The following is a 27,897-nucleotide window of genomic DNA, read 5'->3' as shown; positions in this document are numbered from 1 at the left end:
CCTCGCCGGATTCTTTCTCCCTGCATTTCTGAGGCGTTTGCCTCTCAAAGTCAGAAACCCTCCGTTTCCAGAGACGTGGGGATGATGCAGGCCTGGGTCAAGCGTAGGGTCCACCATCCACCTCTTATGACAGTGGTTCCCAGCCTCACTTAGGGAGCTTCACCAGCGCCCAGACGACACTGTCACGCCCAGGAGACCCTGGTTTAGGTGTGGTGGGTGGAGCCCGTCATAGGCGCTGTGGTCCTGGAGGTTCTTGGGAGCAGCCGAGGATAAGCACCACTGGCCTTGAGCTCTGGGACCCAGGAGGAGCCCATCAACCTTCTGAGCCTAACGTCCTGCAGATGGCTGAATTGCATTTGGAAGCTATGTCGTGTGTAGTAGGTGAGCGTTAAACAGCAGCCAGTGCTTTGATGACTTTTACTCTCCCTCCAGAGCTTTTTTTTTTTCTTTTTTTCTTTTTCTTTTTTTTTTTTTTTTGCCCTTTCCCTGCGTTCTGGTTTCCCCATTGATTTCAACATTGCCCTGGCCTCGCCCCGTCCCATCCCACCCTCCAAATGCAAATGACAGATAAGAGGGAGCTGAGAGAACTAATTAGCATTTTAATTAAAGGAAAGGGGACGGGGAGAGGTGGGTGGGCCTGGAGGGCTCACTGTCTGGTTGCACCAGGGTTTGCGAATTGTTTCCACGGAGGCACACGGTAAGAAACAGCATTTCTTGCAGATGCCTTGCCTGCCCGAAACAAAAATCCCCCTCCCTCGCCTTGCACTCGGATAGTTCCTATTCTGTTTAGTTGATGGGTTGATTTAAATTTCGCTTGCACTTCTGATCACATCAAGGAGGGACAGCCCTGGGGGAAGCTAGCCTGCCTTAACACCGACTGCCTGCCGTCTGTCTCCACTGGTGCAGGTTGCCCAGGGCGTGGTGGAGAGAGCAGGGAGACAGTTGCTCACACCGCCTCTGGGCAGGACTAGGGGGTCCAGAGCATTGCAGCAAGGAATCCTAGCCCTGGGGTTCTTGGCTGCATGCCTGTCAGATGGTTCTCAGGGTCCGAAGGGGCTGTGAAAGCCATGTGACCCAACACGTGGGGAAACTGAGGCCAGGGGAGGGATGTGTCTTTGGAGCCAAACTCGAACAGTGGTGGGCAATCATGTATGTGATGACTTCAGACTTGGTGGGGGTGGGGAATATTATTGTTATACTGTTTTAACACAAATTTCAGACCCGCTCACTAATTTTGTATTTTTAATTTTTTTATTGTTTTTATTTATTTTTGAGAGAGAGAAACAGCGTGAGCAGGGGAGGGGCAGAGAGACCAAAGGGAGACACAGAATCCAAAGCAGGCCCCGAGCTCCGAGCTGTCAGCACAGAGCCCGACACGGGGCTCTAACTCACGGACCGTGAGATCATGCCCTGAGCCGAAGTCAGACGCTCAACCTCCTGAGCCACCCAGGCGCCCCTCTGCTCACTATGTGAGTCCTCAGGTGCACCTTAAAAGGCAGATGTTGCCGTCCGTGTTCCACGGCTCGGATGTGCTGAGTTCACTCGCTGCATAGATTGGAGAACTGCTAAACTCTGGGTACCATGAGACGAAAGAAAGGCCTGATTCCCTCTCTCTTGGGGCTTGCATGTTTCTAAGTGGGACTGGAGTGCTCCAGGAAGGAGAGTGATGTGAGATGAATTATCCCTAGAAAGGTCAGGGACCAAGTAGAAAATGATGGAAGGAAAGCAGGAGAGGAAACCAAGAGAACACCGAGCTCAGTGCTCCAGTCCAGGAGGGACCATATTGCTCGTGCAGAGTGAAACCCCCGGGCACCCAGCTCCTTGCCGTCACCATCAGGGAAAGGGAGCCTTCCCTGGTGACTGCCGTGCATCTAAGAGGCTCCTGAGCAAGTCCCCAGGGAGACTGTGCCCATCTGTCAGGCCCCTTTCCTCAGTGACCCCCAAAACTTCCATGGACATCAGGCATCGAGCTCTAGACCCGAGGACTGCATCATCAGCAGAGAATACAAAAGACAGGGGCCAGTCAGAGACAGAGGACTCAGTTGTCTCAAGAGCCTGTGATCCGCCAGGCTGTTCACATCAGTTGCGCCTAATTCCCAGCACAACCAGGAAGAGAGGCATCGCCCTCGAATCCTGTAGATAAGGACACTGAGGCTCAGAGTGTTTTCATGAGCTTTACTCTGTTAGCTACATTAAGACAGCAAGCTTTGGGGCACCTGGGGGGCTCAGTTGGTTAAGCGGCCAACTCTTGATTTCGGCTCAGGTCATGATCTCACTGTTTGTGAGATCAAGCCCCGTGTTGGGCTCTGTGCTGACAGCACAGAGCCTGCTTGGGATTCTTTCTCTCTGCCCCTCTCCCACTCATGGTCTCCTTCAAAAAAAAAAAAAAAAAAAAAAAAAAAAAGCGAGTTTCACAGCTGAAGCCCAAGCTCCAGGCAGAGCACACATGTCTGTAGCATCTGTTACAGGGCACATGACAGACATCGCTAATGCATCACAGCTGGGTGCGGGTCACCAGCTCACCTCCAGCACCTACACACGGTGCCTGGCATGTCACGGGGCACTAAGTGAGTGACTTAGCCAAGTCATTACCTGCTAAGTGGATAACTGAAGCGAGCGGGTAAATGACAAACTGTAGCAGGCAGGAATTCAGACGCAGGCCTGCGTGACCTCAGTGTACAAGACCTTGTCTTGTCCCCTCCCACCTGTAAAAGGGGACAGCCAGCTCCCTAATTCCCTCGTTTGCTTTCTTTGTTTTTTTTTTTTTTTTCACAGAGGTGTAATTCACATAACAAGATTACCCATTAACCAGTATAAGTGAACAATCTGGTTCCCCTTGGCACATTCACCGTGTTAGGCAGACGTCTCCACCAGCTCCAGAACCTTCTCATCACCCTGAGCAGAAACCCCACCATCCCCTCTTCCCAGTTCTGGCGACCACTGATCCGCTTTCTCGCCCTTTGGATGCACCTGATCTAGAAGTGCCCTGCACGTGCCATCAGTGTGTGGCCTTTCATGTCTGGATTCTCCCGCTGAACATCATGTTTTTGAGGCTCATCTGTGGTCTCTGTCAGTACGTCATCCCTTATTATGGTGGAGGAAGGCTCTGTGGTGAGGCTGCACCCCTTCTGGGTTACCCTTTCGGCCGTCGGTGCTCACGTGGGCTGCGAATAGTGCTGCTGTCGATGTGCACGTCCCGTATTTGTTGGAGCTCCTATCTCCCACTCTCTGGGCTGTACGCTTAGGAGTAGAATTGCTGGACCATGTGGGAAAGCTTAACCTTCCGAGGAACCCGTAACTCTTTTTTTTTAATTTTTTTTAATGTTTGTTTTTTGAGAGAGACAGAGTGCAAGCAGGGGAGGGTCAGAGAGAGGGGGAGACACAGAATCTGAAGCAGGCTCTAGACTCTGGGCTGTCAGCACAGAGCCCGGCATGGGGCTCAAACTCACGAACGGGGAGATCATGACCTGAGCCAAAGTCGGAGGCTTAACCGACTAAGCCACCCAGGTGCCCCTCTTTTTTGTTTTTAATGTTTTTTTTATTTTGAGAGACAGAGAGAGCAGGGGAGGGGCAGAGAGACAGAATCCCAAGGAGGTTCTGTGCTGTCAGCACAGACCCGATGAGGGACTCAAACTCACAAACTGTGAGACCATGACCTGAGCTGAAATCAAGAGTCAGACACTTAACCAACTGAGCCACCCAGGCGCCCCAGAACCCCTAAGTGTTAAAGACTGGAGGTGGGGGAGCTGGTCTCTGGCTCCCTCCCTATCATCCCTCACCCAGAAGGTGCCCTCCCACATGCCTGGGGAGCCTCCCTCCTCAGCTCACAGTGAACCCCCTGCATCGCACTGACATGTTGAGTGCTTGTTCCCTGCCCACCCCCACCCCCACCCAACTCCCGGACCTGGCTGAGCAGGACCCTTGTGAATAAGACAGGAGAGCCGGGCCTCCTCCCCCATAGAGGGGGTCTCCAGAAGGCCCTGCGCCTCATCTTGTCTACCAGCGCTCTGTGGTCTCGTGTGCTGGTCACCCTCCCCCTGCACCTGACCCTCCCCATGCACCATCCCACATCTCGTCACACCAGAGCATTTGCCCAGGCCTCACCTCCCCTTTCCTCGGTGGCTGCCAAAAATCTGCTCCCCTTTGAAGGGGCAGCTCTGGTGACATCTCACTGGCATCACAACGCACTGCCAGAACGCATCTGTCCACGTTCCCACAGCGCCTTGCTCATACAGGCAAACGTCTTGATTTCACCTCGTCTTATACAGAATTACTCGCTGACAGCGAACTGGAAAATTTTTATACACATCTCTCGCCGGGTTATTTTAAGGATTTATCTCCATGAAAGGGAAAGCAGCCTCGTACATTAAATTCTCCCGTTCTCCCCCCTCCCCGGTACTCCCCCCCACCCCATCCCCACCACTGAATCATGAGTTTCAGAAAGAGAGGGGCCTTTTTTCCATCTCAGAACTTACCTAATGCAGTGCCTTGCCCGTAACAGGAGCCTAATTAATTGTCGTTGATTGAATTAGTGGGCTGGAGAGAGTGAGCACGTGACGTGGACTCTTCTGATTGTTGGAGGCATATCGTGCTAAGAGCTCCCGTCTGATGGAGATCGCGTTTCTGTTATAAGGTCAGTCTCAAGTGCAGGCCACCGAAATGTCACCACCATATATCTCCCGCGGTGACGTTTTGTAATTGAAAGTGCTGCAGGTGTCACTCCTACTCTGGCAGAGCATTCAAATGTTGATACGCGAGTTCTCGGAGATTCTCGCCGTTGCAAACACATGTTTAATGGAAATTGGATTGTGTGCAGCCTTAAGCAGTCCCCTTGGAGACAAATGGTTTTGAACAAGAGTCAGCAACCGCTCTTTCTACACAGTTACCTTGCCGCTAAATCAACAGGCCCGCTTTGAGTTGGACGTGCCAGAATAGATAAAAAGAAGAAAAAAGTCCCCTGAGGGATCAAGGAAAGAATGGGTTCTCAGTTAATTTATGGTCACACGGTCCACGCCCGTGCTTTCCTCTGGCGAAAAGCAGCAAAAATTGCCTCTCCGAGCTACACCCTTTGTAATCATCAAGCCCCAGTATATACTGTGGTCAGGTGTTGTGTTACCCGCTGAAGTATTCGATGCTGGTGAAAAAGCGAGGGCTTCAGGGTCAGACAGTCTCAGGCATTCCTGTAACCAAGGCCAACAACATAACCCGTGCGAGTTTCCAGGCCCTCACCTCTGAAATGGGGAGACACACTCCCTGCTGGATGGTTGGGATTGGAGGGCATGAAGTGCCCTTCAGAGCCTCCCCAGGCCCTCAGACTACTGTCACTGCCACTCTGGAGGCATCCCAGATCCCTCACCAGGAGAGAAGACTTTATCCTAGCCACCCTGTGGCTTAATTCCCGCTGCGGTGCCCAGAGGAGAGACCATCAGCAGTCCCATGCCTCCCAAGATCTGGGGCTCGTCAGTCTGATACTCTAACCGCGCTGTCAGCCGGACTCTGTTTGCAAGCAATAGAAACCTGGAAACTCAAGCAAGCTAAGGAGAAGAAGGAGGCAGGGTGGCATCTTTCTTCTGGGCTTTGTTACCAAGGACGGGTAGAAGCGAGCCCTTCTCCCTCAGTCCTGATGTTTCCTTCCGAATCCATTTGGCGAGACGTGGATAAGCCTGATGTTCCCGACCCTCCCCCTCCACACCGGCTCACCCCCAGGGAGAGCGGGGCTCGGGTCTGCCCCAGCACTGTTCAGCAGTGAGTGCTGTACATGTGGCCACGCTGGGCTCCAGGCTTGAGATGGAACCAGGGAGCCTCAGCGTCCAGGGTCTGCATCCTGTCTGGCAGCTGCACTCTGTGGCACGTGCGGTCTGTGTGCCCGCTGCCCTCACGGGGTGGAAGGTGGCCGACCCCACCATGCCCAGGACGCTGGCCTATCCTGGTCCGGTCAGCAGCAGCCAGTGGGTCCCACGGCACGGACGCGGCCGCCAGGTCTGCTCCCCTGCGGACAGAGGGGGAGGCTTCTGATGGCGGGGAGGCATGGTGTGCGGAACAGACACCCCAAAAAGTACCTCCTGTGCCCGCTTCCCAGAGAGCACCTCCGTTGCCTCGTCTGTGAAGATAATGGCGTGTCTCCCGGGGCCCTGGGGTGAAACAGGGTGCTATCTGCAGCACATCTAGGTCCTCAGGGCGTGATAATGCTCACAGGGCAAGCGCTGCTCCTGACTGATCCCAGCGCCCTGTGCCCAGCGCCCACTGGGCAGCTTGCACATAGTAGGTGCTCCGTGCATGTCCACAGAATTGGTGCGTCCTCAAGCCAGTGCCATCCGCCTACACCCCTTTGTTCCGTCTTTGCTTCTAATAATACAGCCCGACGTCCCATTAGCTCTGGGGGCACTGGGTTGGGAGTCCTGCCAGCCCGTCCTCCTGAGCCTGGTGCCAGATGCCCACACATTTCCTCACCCGTGCTGCGAAGCCCGCCTGCCACTTCCAGCTGGCACTTCCTCCATACTGTCATCGAGTTGGTGCTTCATTGCAGAGTGAATGAGGGACACCTGTGACTCAGTGACTCTGGGGTCACACAGATCTGTTTACAGATCCACTCTTAACCTCTCTGTGCCTCAGTCTCCTCATCTGCAAAAAGGGGACCACAGAGCACTGTTGTGGGCACTCCTAACAATGACGGATACTAATTGTGCCACATGCAGAGCCTGGCGCGGTGTGCAGCTGCAGAAAGGAAACGGGGTCCGCGAGTCGTGAAGGGCTCCATCACTGTTCTGCCTGGGGTAGCCTGGGGTGGGGCGGGGGGAGATGATAAAAGAAAACAAAGTGGGGGGCTTGCTCCAGGCCCACAGCGCAAAGGGCGACTAGCAGATCTAGCCAGGGAGCGCGGGACTGGGGAGCCGTCTGGAGGCAGCCAACAGACTGGTAGCGTGGGGGCCGAGAACCCTCCCTCCGTGGGTTTCAGAACAAAGCCCCGCATCCCGAGAGCCCCCTCCGTCCCCAGCAAACTCTAGACAGTTGGTCATGCTGGAGACATGCACTCCCCAAAACGGACCACCAGATACTGCGCTGGGTCCCAGGATTCCCAGACAGCCCCGGGGAGACCAGTGTTCTGTTGGGGGGCAGGGCAGGGGGGCTCCCAGCTGCTCTGAATCCTCCTCCATCTGAGACCCCCCCCTCCATCTCACCAAGTGCAGTCGCTTGTCCCCCCGTTGGATGATGCACTGAACTTATCAGCTTGCCTACAGAGGGCTCTCAAGCCAGCTCTGTCCCCTTTCTCCAGTTTTCCATCTAGGAAATAGGCATAATGACCCTGCCTGCGGTGTGGCCAGGGTCCCATGAAAACACTTGCGAATGGGTTTGTATTTCAGTAAATCTCTGCACCCAATGGTGGGTCTCAGACTCGCGCCCCAGAGGTAGAGAGTTACATGCCAGCCAGGTGCCCCCCTGCCTTTTTCAAGTGTATATTCAGCATGAAAGCAAAGGATGTGATGTCAGAAGCACCTTCTCCACGACCTGGGAAATCGCAGGATGTGGGATTCTTGGCTGCAGGGACGAGCCCTTGGCTGGTCTGACTGTGCATTTCTGTTTTCTTTCAGGGTGAAGCGTGTGCAGGGAGCCTCTGTTCCTGAAGGAGGGGATCATGGCTTTCATGTTGCTCACCCGGCGGCTGGCCTACACCTTCCAGCACAACTACCGCCTGCTCGTGCCCAGTAAGCCCTGGGGGTCTTGGCAAGAACTGGCCCTGTGGGAAACACAATCCGGGCTGGGAGAGCCCTGGCGGGTGAAGGGACCAGCCAGTCAACGTTCTGGGACTGTTCCCTCTCCCCGGCCACACACGCAGTAAAACTGTCCCCATCACCACCACCCCCGTCTCCCATCTCCGCCACATGCTCCTGTCCCTGCGTGGACAGCTCTGGGTCGGGCAGGAAGCTGATGCGGCCTGGAGGTGGCGGCCCCAGCAGCCAGGAGGCTCCAGGCTGCCCTCACAGGGACTGTTGGGGGAAACACAGCTGAGCTTGCTGCCAGGAAATGGGAAGGCTACAAGCGTCCTTGTGACTGACCTCAAGGCAAAGTGTGCTTCCAGGGCCCTGGACAGGAGACAGCAGCCCCCTGCTGCCCTGTCCCTCACCTCCACTCACCCGCACCCAGCCGGCCCGCGGCACTGCTGGCCGCATCTCTCCAGGGCTTCTGTTTCTCTCTGCATCACTGAGTTCAGGTGGCTTAGCCAGGCCGGCCCCATCAGCAAGCGCCCTGCCGGTGAGGTCTCACAATAGACCTCCCTCCCTCCTTTCCATGAGGAAGGCACGCATGAAGCCCATTTTACAGGGGAGAAAGCTGAGGCTCAGAGAGGCAAAGTCACACGGCCACTTGAATGCAGGTCAGTCTGGCTGCAGATGCCGGGCTGTTATCCCTCCTCCATGTGCCTCCCTGGGGTTCTGGGAGACACAGGGGCTGCCCGTGGCCTCCTATGGGCACCTTGCACCCCCCACCCCCACCTGTGTCTGTCCCAGCTCTCTCAGAGCCCCGTGCTTTGCCATCACGATGTCCCTTTGTTAGTCTCATCTGGCTTTTAAAGGCAGAGTGCTGCCCACAACCTTGGTCTGCATCTTTAATGCTGGGGTTTATATCCTGGGTGGGATAAAAAAGCAGGCATGCTCTCCCATACACACAGGAGTATTAGCAGGTTTTACTTTAAAAATTTTTTTTCAACGTTTATTCATTTTTGGGACAGGGAGAGACAGAGCATGAACAGGGGAGGGGCAGAGAGAGAGGGAGACACAGAATCGGAAACAGGCTCCAGGCTCTGAGCCATCAGCCCAGAGCCTGACGCGGGGCTTGAACTCCCCGACTGCGAGATCGTGACCTGGCTGAAGTTGGACGCTTAACCGACTGCACCACCCAGGCGCCCCTAGCAGGTTTTACTTTAAAATAAACCTTTTAGGAGCGCCTGGGTGGCTCAGTCTGTTGAGCGTCCGTCTTTGGCTCAGGTCATGATCTCGCGGTCTGTGAGTTCGAGCTCCGCGTCAGGCTCTGTGTGGACAGCTCAGAGCCTGGAGCCTGCTTCGGATTCTATGTCTCCCTCGCTCTCTGCCCCTCCCCTGCTCATGCTCACTCTCTCTCTGTCAAATATTAAAAAAACAAACAAACAAACATAAAAATATTGAAATAAATCTCTTAACTTCAGAAGATTTTACAAGTACAGTGAAAGTACTAAGACAGTACAGACAGATCCCATAGGCCCCAGCGTCCCCCTGGTTAACATCTTACATTACGAGGATGCTCTTGTCAATAACTAAGAAGCTGACCTTGTACATTATTGCTACCCGAACTCCAGACTTCTCTGGGGATTTCACCAGGTTTTCTCTTAGTGCCTCTTTCCCTCCCAGGATCCAATGCGAGTTCCCACAGTGCACTCTGGGGTCCCAGCTCCCCGGTACCATCCGGTCTGTGACTGTGTCTGTCTTCCCTTGTTCTTGACCCTGATCGCCTCAAGAAGTGAGTAGGTTTGAGGTTTTGTTTTATTTTATTCAGTTATAAGAGAAGCATCTTAACGCTTACCCATTATTATGTTAAAAATAAACCCAAACCGGGGCGCCTGGGTGGCTCAGTCAGTTAGGCGTCCGACCTCAGCTCAGGTCATGATCTCACAGTCTGTGGGTTCGAGCCCTGCGTCGGGCTCTGTGCTGACAGCCCAGAGCTGGAGCCTGCTTTGAATTCTGTGTCTCCCTCTTTCTCTGCCCCTCCCCTGCTCATGCTCTGTCTCTCTCTGTCTCAAAAATAAATAAAAACATTTAAAAAGATAAATAAATAAATAAACCCAAACCGACGCATGATGCCCAAGTAGTGTGCCCCTAGCGGGAGGGAGAGTCGGCCATAACTAGTACTGCTCACACCCGCTGGGGGCGGGGTGCCGTACTAGGTGCTGGGGACGCTTCACTGACAAGAAAGCATGGCCTGTGGGGCTCCGCCTTTGTAGGTCATTCTCAAGGACATCCCTTCCCAGGGAGACAAGCAGGGGAGAGCCTTGAGTCAAGGCTCCTACACCTGGGCCACATTCCACCCAGTCAGCCTCCCCCACGGGCAGAACTCTGAGCCTCTGTTTCTCGTCAGGAAAGTGGGTCTCCTCGGGAGACTGAGGGCAGTGCTGGGGTCCTACTTGCTTCGCACACCTCTCTATCAGAAGGAACAGTTCAGGGGTGCCAGGGCACTCCGATTCTCTCAGCAGGCACGCTTGTTCTCAAAACATAAGTAAATATTTTTTAACAATGCAAACGCCCTTCGTTTATATTTACACAAGCATGCATAGAAAAAAAGAGACAAATGACTAATCAGAGTTATCAGGTCTGCATTTTCTTGGCAAGAGTTAAATCTTTTTTTTGGCACACTTGTGCCAGATTTAGAGATAAGAGGTTTTTTTTTTTAACGTTTATTTATTTTTTTGAGACAGAGAGACAGAGTATGAACGGGGGAGGGGCAGAGAGAGAGGGAGACACAGAATCTGAAGCAGGCTCCAGGCTCCAAGCCATCAGCCCAGAGCCTGACGCGGGGCTTGAGCCCCGAACTCACGGACCGCGAGATCGTGACCTGAGCTGAAGTCGGACGCTTAACCGACTGAGCCACCCAGGCGCCCCAGAGATAGGAGTTTTTTAATACTAAACCACCGTGTTGGCAAAGATAGAGGAGCATGTGTGTTCATACACTGCTCATAGGTAAGTAGCAATAAGGAAATAGTTTTTTTTGGGGGGGGGGTGTTAAGGAGGCTCCACACCCAGTGCGGCAGGGCTTGAGCTCACGACCCTGAGTCAAGACCTGAGCTGAGACCAAGTGTCTGACACTTAACTGCCTGACCACCCAGGTGTCCAGGGGAAATAGTTTTAAAATGGTGGCTAACATTTAACCCATTTAGTCCCCTGGGAGAGGAAAGCAGAGACTCAGAGAAATTCCATAACTTTCTCAGAACCTTGGTGCTAGCAAGTGGCTGAACCTGGCTTTGAGCTAAGCCTGGCTGGCCCCAAAAGTTCCAACCTTAACCACTATATTAGTTATTTATTGCCATATAACAAATAGCCCTGGGGCGCCTTGGTGGCTCAGTCGGTTGAGCAACTGACTTCAGCTCAGGTCATGATCTCACAGTTTATGAGTTTGAGCCCCAAGTCAGGCTCTGTGCTGACAGCGCAGAGCCTGGAGCCTACTTCAGATTCTATGTCTCCCCATCTCTCTACCCCTCCCCTGCTCATGCTTTGTGCCTCTCTGTCTCTCAATAATAAATAAACGTTAAAAATATATTTTTTTAAATAGCCCTAACTTAGCTGGTTAAAATAATGTACATTTATTATGTCACAGTTCCTGTGGTCTAGGAATCTGGGGGAAGCTTAGCTGGGTGCTTTGGTCTTTCACGAGGGTACAGCTGAGCTGTTAGCCAGGGCTGTGGTCTCATCGGAAGGCTCACCGTGGAAGCTGGGGGTTCCGCTTCCAAGCTCGCTCTCGTGGCACTGGCTGGATTTGGTGCCACATGGACATCTCCACAGAGCAGCTCACAGCCTGGCACCTGTGTTCCCCAGAGGGAGGGAGGGAGGGTGCTTCAGCCCACCACCACACCCACGGTGTTTAGGTGTTTGTGTGGCATCTCCACCCATCGACCGCTGTGGAGCCCTTAGACACGGTGGCTCGTGTATCAGTGCTCCCAGCGGCATTTTTTCTTGCCCCTCCCCCACAATCACTGATAATCTGATGTCGGCAAATAGAGCGCAGAGACCGGGAGACTGGACAGCAAAGCTGTTACGTCCGGGTGGTGAAATTACCGATACCTTCCTCAATGAACATGTTCTCAAAAACTTCAGTGGGGTGCTGCCTCCCTGAGAGCAGGTGAAAGAAAGGGCTGGAACTTTGCTGCTCAGTGGCGACATAGTGCACAACTCCCCTCTGGCCGTACCGGACCTGCGATGCATTTGGCAAAAGACCCGAACAGCCGAGAGAGTTCCCGCCCCCTTTGGAGAGAACAGAGTGCCCAGGAGAGTAACGGAGAAGGAAACCCTGTATCATCAGGCACATCCTCAGCCCGCAGTCTCCCTCCCGGCAGGTGTAGACATAGATTGTGCTGAGCGAAAGGACCGCCAGAGTTTTAGAAGGAAACGAAGAACCACTGGAGATGGACGGTCCCCTGTGTCTCCGTCCCTCTGTGAGGGGCCTGTCTCCTCCTTTCCAAGTCCGTGGCCGTGTCCCTGCCCCAGATGCCTCAGCTCAGGTGAAACGAGATGCCGCCGTCTCCTGAACGACACCAGAACGGAGCTCTGTGTCCCGAGGCCTGCGATGTGTCTGAGCAATTACGGCAAGCTCATAGGACAGTGACGCTTGCGATGTGTCTGAGCAATTACGGCAAGCTCATAGGACAGTGACGCTTGTGATGTGTCTGAGCAATTACGGCAAGCTCATAGGACGGTGATGCTTGTCCTTTTATCCGGCCATTACTGCAACACTGTCCTTCTCAGAGCTAACAGAAGGTCTCCGGGAGCCTAAGAAGCAAAGTTCTCCGTGGAGCGAGGAAATACCAGGAACAGGGGGACGGATCCCCCTTCACAACAGCCCCCCTCCCCCGAGCATAAATTTGAAAGGTGAAGGCCACCCACAGGCAACAGCTGGTCTGCCACGATTGTCGTTTGCATGGGACACCCCCTTGGAGAAGGACCCCCACGCCCCAGCTGACCAGACTGCATGGCAGCCAGAACCCGCTCCAACATCTGCTGGAATGAGGGAAAACGAGGAGGAAAAACAGGAAGAAGAAGGCTCATGTTCCCAAGAACAGTGACACCAAACAGGATGTGTTTGCCACTGAACCTGCAAGGAAAGTAAAAACGGGGAAGCCAGCTGGAGCAGGAAGAGTTACAGCCCTCACGTGGGAGGTGGCCCAGAACAAGAGTGTCAGAGGGGAGAAGTCCTAGAAGTTTCAGTCCTCGGTTTCAAGGAGTGCCCATGGATTCTTCGGAATCTGGGACAAGAGAAACCAGACAGTCCTTCTGGAAAGGATATCTCAGACCCCTACAGAGCAAAACTCATTAGAAACTTCTCATTCTGAGGGGCGCCTGGGTGGCTCGGTCGGTTAAGCATCCGACTTTGGCTCAGGTCATGATCTCACGGTCCATGAGTTCAAGCCCCGCATCGGGCTGTGGGCTGACGGCCCGGAGCTTGTTTCAGATTCTGTGTCTCCCTCTCTTTCTGCTCTTCCCCTGTTCATGCTCTGTCTCTCTCTGTCTCAAAAATAAATAAACGTTAAAAAAAATTTTTTAAAAAAAAAAGAAAGAAACTCCTCATTCTGATTGTGATGGAGTTGACTCTACCAGTGAGATTGGGAGTCGCTGTGAGATGGTGTCCCTGTACATGTGGCAGAAACTCACACCGTGGCCTCCTTCACGAAGGGATCAAAGAACTCTTTATAAGTATCCTCAGAGCCAGGAGATGCTGATGAGCCCCCCGAAGGAGGCTTGAGGGGCCCCAAGCCACATCGAATGCCATTCACATAATGGGGAACTTTCCTGTTCAGCAGAGAAAACCAGCTGAGCTTGTATCTGGCAAGTCAGAAGAGCGTTGGCCATGTCTCCAAAGTGAGCTGCCTCCTCGATGCTGAAAGAATGTTGCCTTTTACACTGGTTCCAGTGGCCACACCATCCGCTGCTACAGTGTTAAGACGGGAGGGTGCGTGCAACAGCCTCAGCTACAAGAGGAGTTCTCTGCCTTCGTTCTAGATGGCGAATCCTCTCTGCGGGACAAGCAGGTGGCACTGTGGTCACCTTCAACGTGAAGAACAATAAATGACTTGAGATCTTTTTTTTAAGGTTTATTTTGAGAGAGAGCGTGCACTCACGCAAACAGGGGAGATGCGGAGAGGGAGGGAGAGAGAGAATCCTGAGCGGACTCCACGCTCAATGCAGAGCCCGATGCGGGGCTCAGTCGCACAAACCGTGAGACTGTGACCTGAGCCACAATCAAGAATCGGACACCCAACCTCCAGAGCCACCCAGACGCCCCACGGCTTGAGATCTTTGAATGCTGTGGCCCTCGGAGTGTCAGCTGTCTTGCCACAGTTTAGGAAGGTGCCCCAAAGGTGCTCATGGTCAGGCCTCACATTCTGTAGCATTAAATGCACGGAATGGATTCCTGCTCTGGGTCCTCCAGAGGGCTCCAGCAAACCGAGCTTTCCACGAAGCAGGTGCATGACCTTGTGTTCAGTGGCTGCAGCCCTGATCAGTCCACCCATGCCCACAGCATCCGTACTGGTGACCGTGTGTGGGTCTGTGAAACTCACGATCTCACCGAGAGTGTGTCGGACCCTAGGAACAGCGATGGTGACCACTTACCTGGAGAAATGTGTCCGTGTCTGTGAGTTACGTTGCCACCAGCAATTGCAGGTTTATGGAGGACACAAAGACAAGACTCTGTGCACGACCTTCCCTGAAAGTATGATTTATACTGGCTGATACGACGCCAGCATTCCGTGGCACGGTTACGCTCTGATATTCAGCGTGTGTAGATCATTCAAAACCACATTTGCTCACTGACCACACGAATCCAGATGTTCAAACCCTGATACGTAGCTGGAAGACGTGTGATGCTCTTTCTCGCTGCTGGGAGAGGATCCAAAGAGGCTGAACAACATGCTGAGGATATGGGGATAACACAGAACCAGTTCAGGAAGCTTCTGGCCTCCCGTCTTGGGAAGAGGGTTCCAGCCAGCTGTGCCTCCAGTATGAGTCTGGGCACCTGTATGGGATGATAGGTTATACTGCATGTTCTTCCTGGAGGTCTATCAGACGTAAACGGATTCTACGGAACGACACTTCTCCGGGACAGCATGGAATATAGCAATGTAGGCTACTGGTATTCTCCAGATGTTTATTAAAGTTACAGATCTTAATTGGTTAAAAAAAAAATAAGTGGGGTGGACAGTTGGGGAGGGGGAGATTTTTTAAAAGAAGAGCAGAGCACCCAACTCCGATTGAACTTGACCTTGACTTTGGCCTGGCTCACATATGGAGCCCTTGCTGTTTGGGAAAACAGCATCCATTTATTACTCTCAGTATAAAGATCAAGAGAACATTAAACGCATCTGATGGCTGTTTCTATAGCTTGGAGTTAAACATTGACTCCAGTTGGTCAAGGCTGCGAGGGTGGCCGGCCTCGTTTCAGAGGCAGAGGGCTGGGCTGGACTTCCCCACCGTGCCGGCTCTCCCGGCTGTGCTGTGTCATTCGTGAGTGAAAATGCCGGATGGTTCAGTATAAACGTTTCATTTCAAAGACCGGCTCAAGATGACGTGAGCAGCGTCACTTAGACTCGGAGCGTCTGGGACAGGAGAGGTCAAATGTTCCACCTAGCTGCCTACTAGCTGCGTGACTGTGGGCAGATTAGTTGACCTTTCTGGGCCTCAGTGTCTGCTTCCGTAACATGGGAGCAATCACAACACCTACCTCCCAGAGGGGATTCAAGCTTAAGTGAGGCAGTCCATGTGCAGTGCTCAGGACGAGGCCCGGCACGCAGAGTCACATGCCTCTCTGCTCATGTGACTTGATGGAAGCGATCCCAGGGAATTTAAGTTGTGCTCTTTCTTCTCATGGCTTGTGGCACTATGTATTATCATTAGGAGAACATTCTTTGTATTGGAATTTGGCTTTTTTCCTCTACAGGAGGTCGAAGTTGAGATAGTGTAGGAAAGGCAAAAGCATTGGACCTGGGTTCAAATGTGGGCTCTGCAACTCACTAGCTGTGTGGCCTTGGGAAAGTCGCTTCACCTCTCTGCTCCTCATCTATAACCTGAGAACCATCACTCGAGAGGGTTGTGGATGGATTAACACACATGGGAGATGGGAGTCTGCCTGCCTAGCACGCAGTGGATGCTGAATCTGTGTTTGCTACCCCGTCTCCCCTTGTTCGATAGCACGAACCCAGCAAACGTACTGGGCTGTGGTTTCCAGGATCTCTGCCCAGAGCCCCTGGGCCCTCTTCCATCCACACCCGCGAAGACTTGGCACATGGGAGGAACCAATGCAGCTCTCGGTATAGACCTGTCTTCCTGGCACCTGGCCCTCAGCTTCCCCATCTCGTGCCTGACCCGTCCCCAATCCCCAGGGACGGGTTCTCACCCTCTCTCCACTCCCCGCCCTGCGTCTGCCCGCAGCCTCGGCATCCCCATACTTGTAGCTCCACAAGACCCCACTCACCCCGTCATTCCCCTGAGACCCTTTTAGCCGCAGCTCCCACTGGGACCTGCTTCCGGGGCCAGCATTTCCATCTTGCAGACCCCGGGACATCTGACTGCCGCAGCATGGCGTCAGGACACTTTCTGGAGAAGGAAGAGAGGACTTACGTGTCCTCATTGGAGGATAACTTGCAAACTTTGAACTTTGCACTCTCCCCCTTACTGGAAACAAAGCAGGATCAGCACCAGTTAAGAACTGTTTTTATCCAAACACACGTCCCCGTGTTATGCAGGTCTAGCTGGAATCGGTCTTGACCTGTAGCCCTGAGTTCTGGCCAAGGAAGAAATAAACAGCTTAATGTAAAAAAGAAGTCATCAGTATGTTCCACGACCTTTTAGCTCTCTGCTAATGGAACAGACTCTGGAGGGACTCCCTTTTCATTTTAAGATCAAACAGAAGACAATAAAAGCCGGCTGCCTCATGCCTTGAAATAAGGGCAGCGTTGGATTCTAACTGGACTTTACGTTCACAGGGTTCCATTGTGTTACATAATTAATTCAAAAACCCTCTTTGATATCCAAAGCAATTATGGAAAATTAAGAATGCATTTAAATAGGTTTTTTCATATCATTGCTTTGTATGGCTTGGCACGCTGTGTGTGTGTGTGTGTGTGTGTGTGTGTGTGTGTGTGTGTGTGCGTGACAGAGAGGGCTGGAGGGAGAGACCTATCCTAGAACGGTTCTTTGCTTCTCTGAGTTTTGGTTTTCTCTCTTATGTAAAGGAAACGATAATACAGTGTCTAGTTATTCCCCAGTCTAATGGGAGGTGCCAAGAAAGAGGAGGGAACATTTCCCAGTTGCCACATACGTCCTGGGAAGGCCAACGACGAGCAGGGACGTTGAAGGGATCTCTAGGGGTTACTGACGGTTAGTCACCCCACACTTACCATGGTCGGTTCTCCACAGCTGTCTTTCAGTAAGGGATCAAGCCTGGGGGGCGCCTGGGTGGCTCAGTCAGTTAAGCATCCGACTCTTGGTTTTGGCTCAGGTCATGATCTCACCATTCATGGGAAAGAGCCCTGTGTTGGGCTCTGTGCTGGCAGCTCAGAGCCTGCTTGGAATTCTTTCTCTCTCTCTCTCTCTCTCTCTCTCTCTCTCTCTCTCTCTCTCTCTCTCGTTCTGCCCCTCTCCCACTCACACTCTCTCTGTCTCTCTCAAAATAAATAAATAAACTTAAAATAAAAACATTTTAGGGGCGCCTGGGTGACCTTAAGTGTCCAACTTCAGCTCAGGTCATGATCCACGGTTTGTGAGTTCGAGCCCCGCGTCGGGCTCTGTGCTGACAGCTCAGAGTGTGGAGCCTGCTTCGGATTCTGTGTCTCCCTCTCTCTCTGACCCTCCCCTGCTCACGCTCTCTCAAAAATGATAAATGTCATTTTTAATTCTTTTTAAAAAGACTTGGGATTAAGACTGCCCTTTACTTCAGCAACATGCTGAGCTCAAAAGCCTTACGGGTCTAGCCTGGGAACTCCCCTCTCTACATTTATTACCATGCAAAAGTGTGAAAAGGATCTCAACCAAGTGACTTGTACCCAACACTTATTATTATTTTTTAATAAAAAGCATCTGTAAGTGGGGACCGCCTGTATTGAGCCATTTGATTATTCACTCCCAGGTGATTTCTGAATGTCACAACTCGGGGCACAACTCAGGGCGAGGTGATGCTGGCATCCAGCCAAACATCCTCCAGGGCACAGGACGACCCCCCAACAGAGTTATCTGGACCCAAATGGCAGTGGTGCTGCTGAGAAACTCTGGTCTCTATGTACTTTTGGCTATACACTTGCATACGGATTAAATTTTGACAAAAATTGGGTAGTTTTTATAATCTGACCTTTCACATGCTAATGCTGCGGGCATCTTTCCATGTCCATAAATATTCAAACTGCCCACCTCAGTACCATGAACAGATACCTGATGTTCCTTGTCCACGAAATGGTGGAAGGTGTCATAGTCTGTTTAGCTGCCCTCCACTGTTTTCTCTTTTTGTTAAAAGACAGTACTAGGATGAATATTTTAACCTACATTTTTGTGTACTGGTCCCGTCATTCTCTTAGGATGAACCCTGAAAGGAGATGCCTCAGTCGAAAGGAATAGGAAGGCAGCATCAGCTGGTACTCACGCCAACGGGACATGAGAATGCCTGTTTGCCTACAACTTCACTAGCACTGGGATTTCCTGTTTTTTAGAATCCTCAGTGTTTTGGTGGTGCCCAGGTCTGGCCAGACTCTGTGTTTGTGGGTGGTCTGGCTCAGATGGGGTTGAGGTCCTGGCATGGCTTCCGTTGGGGTCGTTGGGCATCTGTTAGGGCAGAATTCTCATATCTACCGTCTCCAGGGATCCTCATCAACTTTCTTTACTGCCAGGCTCCAGACACATCAGTCAGGCCGCAGCCAAAATCGACGTCGAATTTGATTATGACGGGCCCCTGATGAAGACCGAAGTCCCTGGGCCTAGATCTCGGGTGAGTTGAGCACACTTGAGTGGTGTCCTTAAGAACAGAGTGAGAAGGGTCCATGAGGCAAGAACACAGCCGAGCTTAGAGACCTATATTCTTAGCTGCTTTCAGAGAGCTTACCACTAGAGTTCCAAGACATTCTGCCATAACAAGTCAAAGAAGGCTTCTCAGGGGAGATGTATCCGTTATTTGTTGTCACAATACTGCTGTGTAACAAACAAGCACAAAACCTCCGTAGCATACAGCTTGCTGCTGCATCTAGGGTTCACTGGGAGTTAGCCAGGCAGCTCTGGTGGGTCCATCTATGTGCCTGTGTGATGACTGGCCACTGTGGGATGATCTAGGCTAAGCTTGTCTTGGCCAGTGCAGTGATGTGGTGCTGCTCCATACATCTCTAGCATCCTCCAGCAAGCGGGGCCAGGCTCGTCCTCACGGTGATGGCAGAGGTGACCGCACGAGGAGTCTCATGAGGTCTAGGCTCCACTCCGGTCTGCCACCACTCCTACCTCATTCTCTTGACCTTGAAACCAAGTCAGATGGCAATGCTAGATGGCGGAGGGCGAGGGTAGCAAAGGCCCTTGGTCTTGACCTTGAAGGATAAAAAGGAAGAATTCACCATAGGAGTGCATTCTGTTGTAGACCCGGTGGAGAGAGGTGTGCAGGGTGACAGGACGTGGCATATGAGACACACTGGGATAGATGTTATTGTGTGAGATGGAAGAGGCACAAGACAAGTCTGATGAGGGAGGCTGGGACTTCTCCTCAAAGATACTACAAAGCCTGCATATTACACACTTCAGGAGGCTGATTAACCTTGACTCTGTGTTGTGATGTACAATATTCTAATGTTTGCACCTAAAAAACAGCAGTGTAAACCTTTTTAATACACACTGGCTCTTTTCTCTGCAGGTTTTGCAGATTTTATCTGCAGTGTCACTTTTTTTTCTTTTTTTTTTTTTTTTTACTGTCAGAAGATGCCCCTTTTTGAAAAATAAGATCAAAACAGAGGAAGGCAAACCATAAGAGACTCTTAATACAGAGAACAAGCTGAAGGTTGCTGGAGGGGAGGTGGGTGGAGAGATGGGGTAAATGGGTGATGGACATTGAGGAGGGCACTTTTTGGGATGAGCACCGGGTGTCCTGTGTAAGCGATCAATCACTGGGTTCTACTCCTGAAGCCAAGACTACAATGCACGATAACTAACTTAAGAATAAAAAAATTAAAAAAAAAAAAAGAAATTCAAAAGAACATGTATATAACTTACTGAGATGAACGTGAGAGTTTAGCAGTTTTGTGGGCACAAAAGTCATTTGGCATCTATATCTTCCAGCAACAAGCAGAAATGAATTTTTTAGAAGATGACAGTGCTGATTATAATTACTACATACTCCTTAACCTACCGTGTTTCTACGTGACTGTCCATTCTTATCGAAACTAATGTAAAAATGTTAGTTTCTAACTAGTGTTCTAACAAGTTTCTAACTTGTTCCTTCCAGTCTTCATTTCCTTGTGAAGACTCCCATGTCATGTAAAACTTAAATTTGTATGCTTTTCTCCTGTTTAAAAAAAAAAAAAAAGATAGGCCTTTTGTCATTGCAACCACTTTATAAATCCAGAAATCTTTGTATTAACGCAAGTGATTGTAGTTATTTTGATAGTGTTTTGCTAACCGAAGGAGAGACTTTTTCATGCATATTTCTATGGAGGAGAGGCAGATTTTCATTTCATAGTGGAGAAGTACCTGGAATAATTTTTTATATTCTTGTCATTGCTATTGGTTGACTTTAGGCTGGATTATTTTTAGAGATTAAATACTTGTAATAGCAAAGGAACTAGGTCCCAATTCCCAATTTATAATTCCCAATTTCTATATGTGCATGTGGTTTATGGAGTGTTTAGATTATAATTACAAATCGTTCTTTGATGTGCAAGTTTCTGTTTTCAGTTGATTTTATATTTTCTAACAGGGTGTTAAAGCCTTTTTCCCCCCAAAATAAAAGGGGAACCTATGCTTTTATGAGCACCAGATAAACCCCTTTTGCTTAAGTTTTTTTTGTGTTAAATATTTTAGTTTATTTTATTATTATTTTCCAAGTTGCTAAATCCCTGCTATCCTGGTAATGTAACTGGCAGGAATAGTTTCCTGCCAATTATTTATATTAAGCAATTTTTAAATATTTATAATATTGTTGGCTAATTGACTGTGAAGTGATTGGTATAAGTGGTGGGGGAGGGGGAGACACCCCAAGACCTGGGAAGATATGAAAGACTTGAAGCTAGTTGGGCAAGAGTGTGTCCTTGCTCTAATGCTTTGTTTTTCTTGCCTGCAGGAGTTAATGAAACAGCTGAATATGATTCAGGTAAGTGAGGATGAGCTCACCCTCCAAGCTTCTTGGTTATGACTTAGCTGAGAGACACACTTCCTCTGTGCTGGCTCTTTAAAAAAAAATGCAACTTTGTTCTAAACCTTTTTTGTTTTTTTGCTTCTAATTTCCCTTGTGAGTTCTTCTTTGACTCATTTGTTACTTATGTGGTGTTTAATTTCCACTTTTTGGTGAGCTTCTCCTTTCTGTTACTCATTTCCAATTTCATTCTGTTGTGGTTGGAAAATATATTTTGTGTGAATGCAGTCCTCTCACTGAGGCTTTTATATGGTCTGTCTTGGAAGATATTCCCCAGGCACTTGAGGACAACGTGTACTCTACCACTATTGGATGGAGTGTTCTGTAAAAGTGTCTGTGGGATCTGTCGGTTGAGAGTGTTGTTCCAGTCCTGGTTCCTTGTTAATCTTCTTTTTTTTTTTAATTTTTTTAATGTTTTTTTATTTTTGAGAGAGAGAGACAGAGAACTAGGAAGGGCAGAGAGAGAGGGAGACACAGAATCCTAAGCAGGCCCCAGGCTCCAAGCTGTCAGCACAGAACCCAGCACAGGGCTGGAACCCACGAACTACAAAATCATGACCTGAGCCGAAGTGTGACACTTAAATGACAGAGCCACCCAGGCTCCCCTTCCTTGCTAATCTTCTGCCTGGTTGTTCTATACACTATCAAAAGCAAATATTAAATTTGCCAGCTATTCTCTTATAACTATATTTTTCTTATATGCTTCCCATTTTTGCTTCCTGTATTTTGGGGCTCTGTTATTGGGTGCTTACGTGTTTATAATTGTTATATCTTCTTAGTGGACTTCACCTCCAGAAGCATTTTTGTTTCTTTGTTTTACAGGTGATTTTGTCTGATTAGTATAAACCATTTCAGCTTTCTTAGGATTGCTGTGAGAATCATGTACCCTTCTCCATCCTTTTATTTTCAACATATTTGTATCCTTGAATCAAAAGTATGTCTCATGTAGACAGCATATAGTTGTATCTTTTTATCCAGTCTGACAGTTTCTGATTTTTTATTGGGCTGTTTCATGTGCACACAGTTAATGTATTACCTATATGGTGGTATTTACATCTTCCATTTTACCTTTTGTTCTCTATGTGTCTCATATTTTTTGTTCCTCCTTTTTTTTTTTTTACATTCAGTGGATATCTTCTAATGTACCATTTTCGTTTCTTTCATAGTTACTATATATTTTTCAGTTTTCTTCGTGGTTGCTCTAATGCTTACCATGTACACCTTAACATCAGAATCTTCTTCAGATTTATATCTGAACCTTCTGTTGCTATGATATATAAAACACATACAGAAAAACTCATAAAATACTAATTCACAGCTTAATAAACCATTATAAAGCAAACCATTCGTGTAAGCAACCAAATACCCCCTCTGTGTGACCATAGAATGGACAAAACATGGCTTACCTCACCAGTTCAAGCTTCATCCCAAAAGATGGGGAGTCTAGGGGATTGTAGCGATCCTGAACCAGTCTCTACTTTCCCCAAGAATGCAGATGCTGTGCATTTTTTCTGCAATTACGAAGAGAGCCGAGGCAATTACCTGGTCGATGTGGATGGCAACCGGATGTTGGACCTTTACTCCCAGATTTCCTCTGTCCCCATAGGTAAGAGCTGGGAAATCCACCCTTGGATGTATGTCCTCTCTCCGTTAGTTGTGGCCGTCCTGACTTTAGTTGCTCCCTCCAGCAGCCCCATCCCTGTGTGTTGCCAGACTCTTTACTCAAGGGCAGAGAAAAAGAACAAGTCATGGGTAGAGGGTCTATCATAGGGACTTTAGATGTCTTCTCTTATTTATTCTTCCTGGAAAACCCGCAAGGTGAGTGTGTATTAATACCCCCATTTTGTTGATAGATAAGCAAAGCTCAGAGAGGGGATTGATGCAGCTTGCGGGGGAAGCATGGCCAGGACGTGAACCCAGGTCTGCGGGACCACAGCCTCCAATGTCAGCTGTCTTAGGTTGGGTCTCTTGGAAGAAGAGCCTGAGGCAGGGGTTCTGTGCAAGTCGCTTATTAAGGGCACACTCTCAGGAGACTGGGGAGGCAGGGAAGGGTAAGAAGGATGAGGTTTCAGCCAGAGACTAGCCATGGCCTGATCCCACAATGGGGCCTGGGGGGTGGTTCTGGAGCATGAATTGCACCCTAGAGTTGGTCCCAGACTGTGCCAAAGAGGCTGGCCTTTTTGTACCCAGTGCTAGTCAGTCATTGCCCATTAGCTGCCAGAAGGAAGCACGTGGCTCATCTTTTGGGCAAAGGAGCTTCCATTCACCAAGGGCAGATTTCCAGAGAAGGAGGTGGCTGGAGCCATTCCCAACCCCCACGTGGGCAGCCAGGAGAGGGGTGGCCGCCTAGTCAAGGTGAGCAGTGGGGGGCCACGGCTGCGTCTGCCTCACCAGGCTCACCTCCAGGCTTGCTGCCAGAGGAGGGCGCGGCAGACGCGGGGCACGTAGGGCTGACTCAGACACGCAGGTTGCTGCTGTGCTTAGTGGTCTGTGGGCTAAGCGTCTCGTCTGGTGAAGCCTGTCCCTTGGTGCATGATGCCAGCCCCTGTTTATTTCCCGTTAAGATGCGATTAGACACTAAGGTGACTCGTTCTTTTTGGGAAGCCCATCATTCAGAGATGCTTTGGCCTCTGAAGGTGTCTGGGGTTCTGTGATTTGCACAACCCGGTCCGTGCTCTGTGTCGGAGTGGAAGGGCCAGGCTGTAGTTCTCAGGGTCAGATCCCGGTTCTGCCATGTATCGGCCACGGGCTGCAGGCCATTCTCTTCCCAGCTGGCTCCTCCCTGCCCCCCCTCCAAGCCCCCGAGGGCCTCCCTCACTTCTCAACCCCAGCCGGCCGCCAAACGTGTGGGGTCCTGGGGAACAGGCCGGCACAAGTTGGGAAAATACTGGGAGCTGTGAAAGTTTTCTTGCGGCCATTTTCTTCCCCTATCTCTAGTCTTTGATGGGATTTTTTTCTAACTGGCCACTACTGGGGATGTGCCAGATGCCAGGCACATTGCTGAGCACCTTACACATTATCCCGTTAGACCCCTGCAGCAGCCCCATGACATCGGGCCTTTCATCATCGTCTCCACCTTGCCCACGGGGACCAGGTTTCAAGAGGCCATGGGGTCTGCCCAGCATGTCCAGGGAGCCCAAGGATTTGAACCAAACAGTGTCTGCCTTCTAAGTTTATTCCTGTGATAGCCACCTCGCAGACGGCCACCCCTGCCCTGCAGTGTGGGGGTCCCACGGCTTTGAAAGCTCAAGCGTGGGTTTTCCTGATCCATATGGACTGGCTTTGCTCTCATCTCTCCTTCTGAAGCCACTAAGACAGGCTGCACCTGTGACTTAGTAAGATTTCCCTGGAACTGGCTTATCTACTGAGGCAAGAAAGTCATAAACACCCAGGCAGCACAATAAAGAACCAGAACTGAAAGCCTCTGGCCACAGTACGGTTGGAAAAAACCCACAGAAGCCTGCTTCCTTGACTAACAGACACCCTGCAGCTGTGGGCCCAGCAGGCCAAGAAGTTGGGTGGGAGATCAGAGAGGCTGCTCACAGCTCTGTCCCCTGGGACACCAGGTCCCCTCCGCCCACCCCCCCCGGGGCCCACCCTCCTCCCACCAGGCAGAGTGAAACCACAAGGCTCTTCAAGCCCCTTCACTCTGCGATGCCGCAGAGGAGAAAGTCTGCCCGGGGTGACAGTGGGGCCTCCCCTCCCCTCTGAGCTTGCTAGCCTCCTCTCCTCTCACAGGCCAGAGCGGGCCCCAGGCCCAGAGCCTCGGGCGGGCCTCTCTCCTTTCAGAGCAAGTGTATCTAAACTAAAAAGCGAGTTGGTTTAAAGAAAATAGGTCTCTCCTGTTGCGAAAGTTCCAGGCTCTCGCCGTGTCACAGATCCCCATGTCATTCATCGTTCACCTGGTGTCCTTTGAGCGGCACATTTGGCCACTGCCTTGGAGGGTCTTCCAGTCTGGTCTCCTGACCTCTGTGGCCCCCGCGCGCCCCCCACAGACTTGGCCATCCCGCGGGAGTCACAGCCAGCGTTGGGAACGAGGAACAGAAACTAGAAGCACAGGCTTTGAGGCCGGGGCGCTCTGGCCCCAGTGAGTTTCCCTCCCTTCCGATAAAGGCTCCTGCTGACAGAGTATCACGGGCTTTCTCTTGGTTTAGGGCTTCTGGCGTGTGTTAGGTTGCTTTTGGGCCTGGAGATATTGAAGCGTCATGGTTAAGATTTGTGCGTTGGTCTACATTCGCGTGCGGAGGGCGAATTCATAGCAGGGCAGTTGCTGAGTCAAAGGGTATCCTAAGCCCTTTCGCGCTGGGCAGTCGAGGCAGCGGGGCTCCAGGAAGCAGCAAACGCACGAAGGGTCAGGCGTGCATGTCACAGGGTTGCAGACTGCATCATTGACACGCTCAGTTCCTGATTCGACTCTAGCAGCGGTCCTGGGAAGAAGGTGAGGGCCATGGTTCATCACACTGGCCCGGGGAAGCACTCCCAGCCCCGGTCCTGAATGTGCCTTAACCTTTCGTTCACTGCCTTGTCTAGGGTTCTAGCCCGGTAAGGCTCACACCCGGGTTTCAGGATCGATGAGAGAATTTGGTGAAGGTTTCCGGCGGCAGCCTGAGTGATTCTAAGTCCAGAGGTCTGGGTGGACCCGAGGAGTGGGTCTTGTTGTCTGCAAGAGATAACAGGGCCCCTTGTGAAGGGAGGGGCAGGTGTGGGGGAGGGGCACAGGGACCCTGTGTGCCGTGCGGGCCTCTAACCAAGACCCTAACCATGCCCCCTCTCCACAGGCTACAGCCACCCCGCTCTCCTGAAGCTGGTCCAACAGCCTCAAAACGCGGTGAGTCCCAGGTTACACAGTGTTCATGGAGATCTAGAGTGTCATTGGGCAGCCTTGGGAAATACCCCATTCACTCGCTCATTCATTCATTCATTCCACAAATGTTTATTGAGCACATACTATGTGCTAGGCACTTGAAATGCCTTGGTGAGCAAAGCCACACAGTGCCCACTCCCACAGAGGCAGTAGGTAACCACACAGGTAAGTAGCGAATTGCATCCATATTAAGTGCTACAGAGAGAGGCAAACAGTGCTGTGTGGGCGCGAAACAGTCACGGTGGTGACAACGGTGGACATTTTTTGAGAGCATAGTATGTGCCAAACGCCATGTTCACCACTTCACAGCTGTGATGTTGACAAGTCTGCGAGGCAGGTTCTGCTGTCATCCCCATCCTACAGATGAGGACACTGAGGCACAGAGAGGTTAAGTATTTATCCGAGGTCACACAGCAGGAGGAGGTGCTGGGAGTTAAACCCACAGGAGCTGGGGGTTTGGGGGATTGCGGGGGGCGGGGGGGTAGGGAAGGATTCCGAGGAAGTGACCTTTGAGCTGAGATTGAAGGAGGAGGTGCCTCCAGGGCCCCTGCAGGGAGAGGGGAGAGGGTGGGAGAGCAGCTTCGAGGCTGAGGAGTAAAAGAGGACAGCGTGGCCAGAGCCAAGCCGGAGGGACCTGACAGCGTGCAGATTTAGGGACCACACAGGCTGATGTCAGCCTCGGCACTGGTGATGGTTACAGAGGTGGTTCTCTGCGAGGGAGAGAACCTGTGAGCAGGTTCTCACCTGCTCGGTGCCAGCAGCATCCCTCTTCAGCTCTGAGAAGCAAACCTGTCTGCAGACATTGCCAGGTGCCCCTAGCGGAGAAGAGGGGGTGGAGGGGCCCCGAGGCGAGCACCCCTGCAGGAGAGGGGCAGGAAGCTGCTGAACAGTCACACTGGATATAACCCGCGCAGAAGCGCGCATCCCTTCCAGCCCCGAGCGCACTGCTCAGTGAATTGTCTCAGTTCTGCTTTGTTATCACTTCCTTAAGGAGCCCTTTTAGACACGATTTTCCTAATTGCTCCCGCCGTCACACAGTTTTAATGCCGCCACATTTCCTGTTACTACCGTCGCAAATTACCGCCGGCTTAGAGGCTTGCAACAACACCCGGGTATCTTGGCATGGATTTTGTGGGCCAGGGGTCTGGCGGGCTCTGCATAGGGTCTCACAAGGCGCCCAGAAGCTCTTAGCCGAGGCTCTGGGGCAGAATCTGCTCCTGTGCTCATGCAGGTCCCTGGCACCTCGTTCTAATGGTTTCCGTGCGGTCCCTCCGTCCTCCAGCCAGCAGTGGCCGGTCCTCTCTGCCTTCCTCCTGTTTCTGCTCTTAGCCAAGGGCTCATGTGGTTGCACTCAGCCCACCCTGAAAATCCAGAACACTGTCCCCATCTGAGCTGATCAAGAACCTTAATCGCATCTACAAGTTCTGGGTCCCGGGATGGGCAGAAATTGTGCCATCTACAGCATCCCTCTGCAATATGGTAAACACATACCGTGTAGACGGTTGTGCTCCCCACACCACAGGGGGGAAGCGGTTTCTCACCCCAGTTGGGAATGCATGAATTGCACCTGGTCTCCCCACCATGCACCCCTGCCCGGATGCCCTTCCCCTAACGGCAGACGTGCGTTTCCTCCGTTCTTTACCCGCATACATGGAACCACAGCATGCATGGTCTTTAGCGTGCCCGGTGGCTTGTTTCCCTCGAAGTCCGTCTGCGGGGTCCATCCTTGTGTGTGGCCGCAGACCGTGCACTCTCAGGGCTTCACGGCCTTCCATTGTGTGCACGCACTGCCAGGGACCACCTCATGCTACTGCCGACGGGCCCTTGGGCTGCATCCTTCTAGAACGTTGGAGCACGTGTGCTCCGGGGAACACATGCATGCGCGGCCACGGGACTCAAGGCCAAGCCACCCTCCTGCCCATGGCCGTGCG

General features: G+C 51.5%; 1 protein-coding gene across 2 annotated transcripts in view; it reads left to right on the top strand.

The window, feature by feature from the left end:
• Positions 1 to 27,897, top strand: part of ABAT (4-aminobutyrate aminotransferase) — a 91,256-nt gene that overhangs the window by 37,735 nt on the left and 25,624 nt on the right. The window contains exons 1-6 of one of the 2 annotated variants that reach the window (XM_043560559.1): positions 4,538 to 4,633; positions 7,590 to 7,703; positions 18,608 to 18,705; positions 21,031 to 21,060; positions 22,591 to 22,708; positions 25,881 to 25,930. In XM_043560559.1, the coding sequence (XP_043416494.1) occupies positions 7,634 to 7,703; positions 18,608 to 18,705; positions 21,031 to 21,060; positions 22,591 to 22,708; positions 25,881 to 25,930 (366 nt within the window). In that variant the 5' untranslated portion in view covers positions 4,538 to 4,633; positions 7,590 to 7,633. Of the gene's footprint in view, positions 1 to 4,537; positions 4,634 to 7,589; positions 7,704 to 18,607; positions 18,706 to 21,030; positions 21,061 to 22,590; positions 22,709 to 25,880; positions 25,931 to 27,897 lie in introns of those variants that run through there. The other variant, XM_043560558.1, reaches the window with a different exon arrangement.

This window comes from Prionailurus bengalensis, chromosome E3 (assembly GCF_016509475.1).
Source record: "Prionailurus bengalensis isolate Pbe53 chromosome E3, Fcat_Pben_1.1_paternal_pri, whole genome shotgun sequence".
Classification (NCBI taxonomy): Eukaryota; Metazoa; Chordata; class Mammalia; order Carnivora; family Felidae; genus Prionailurus; species Prionailurus bengalensis.
Note: the sequence above shows the minus strand (reverse complement) of the source record. Positions and strands in the feature narration are given on the sequence as shown.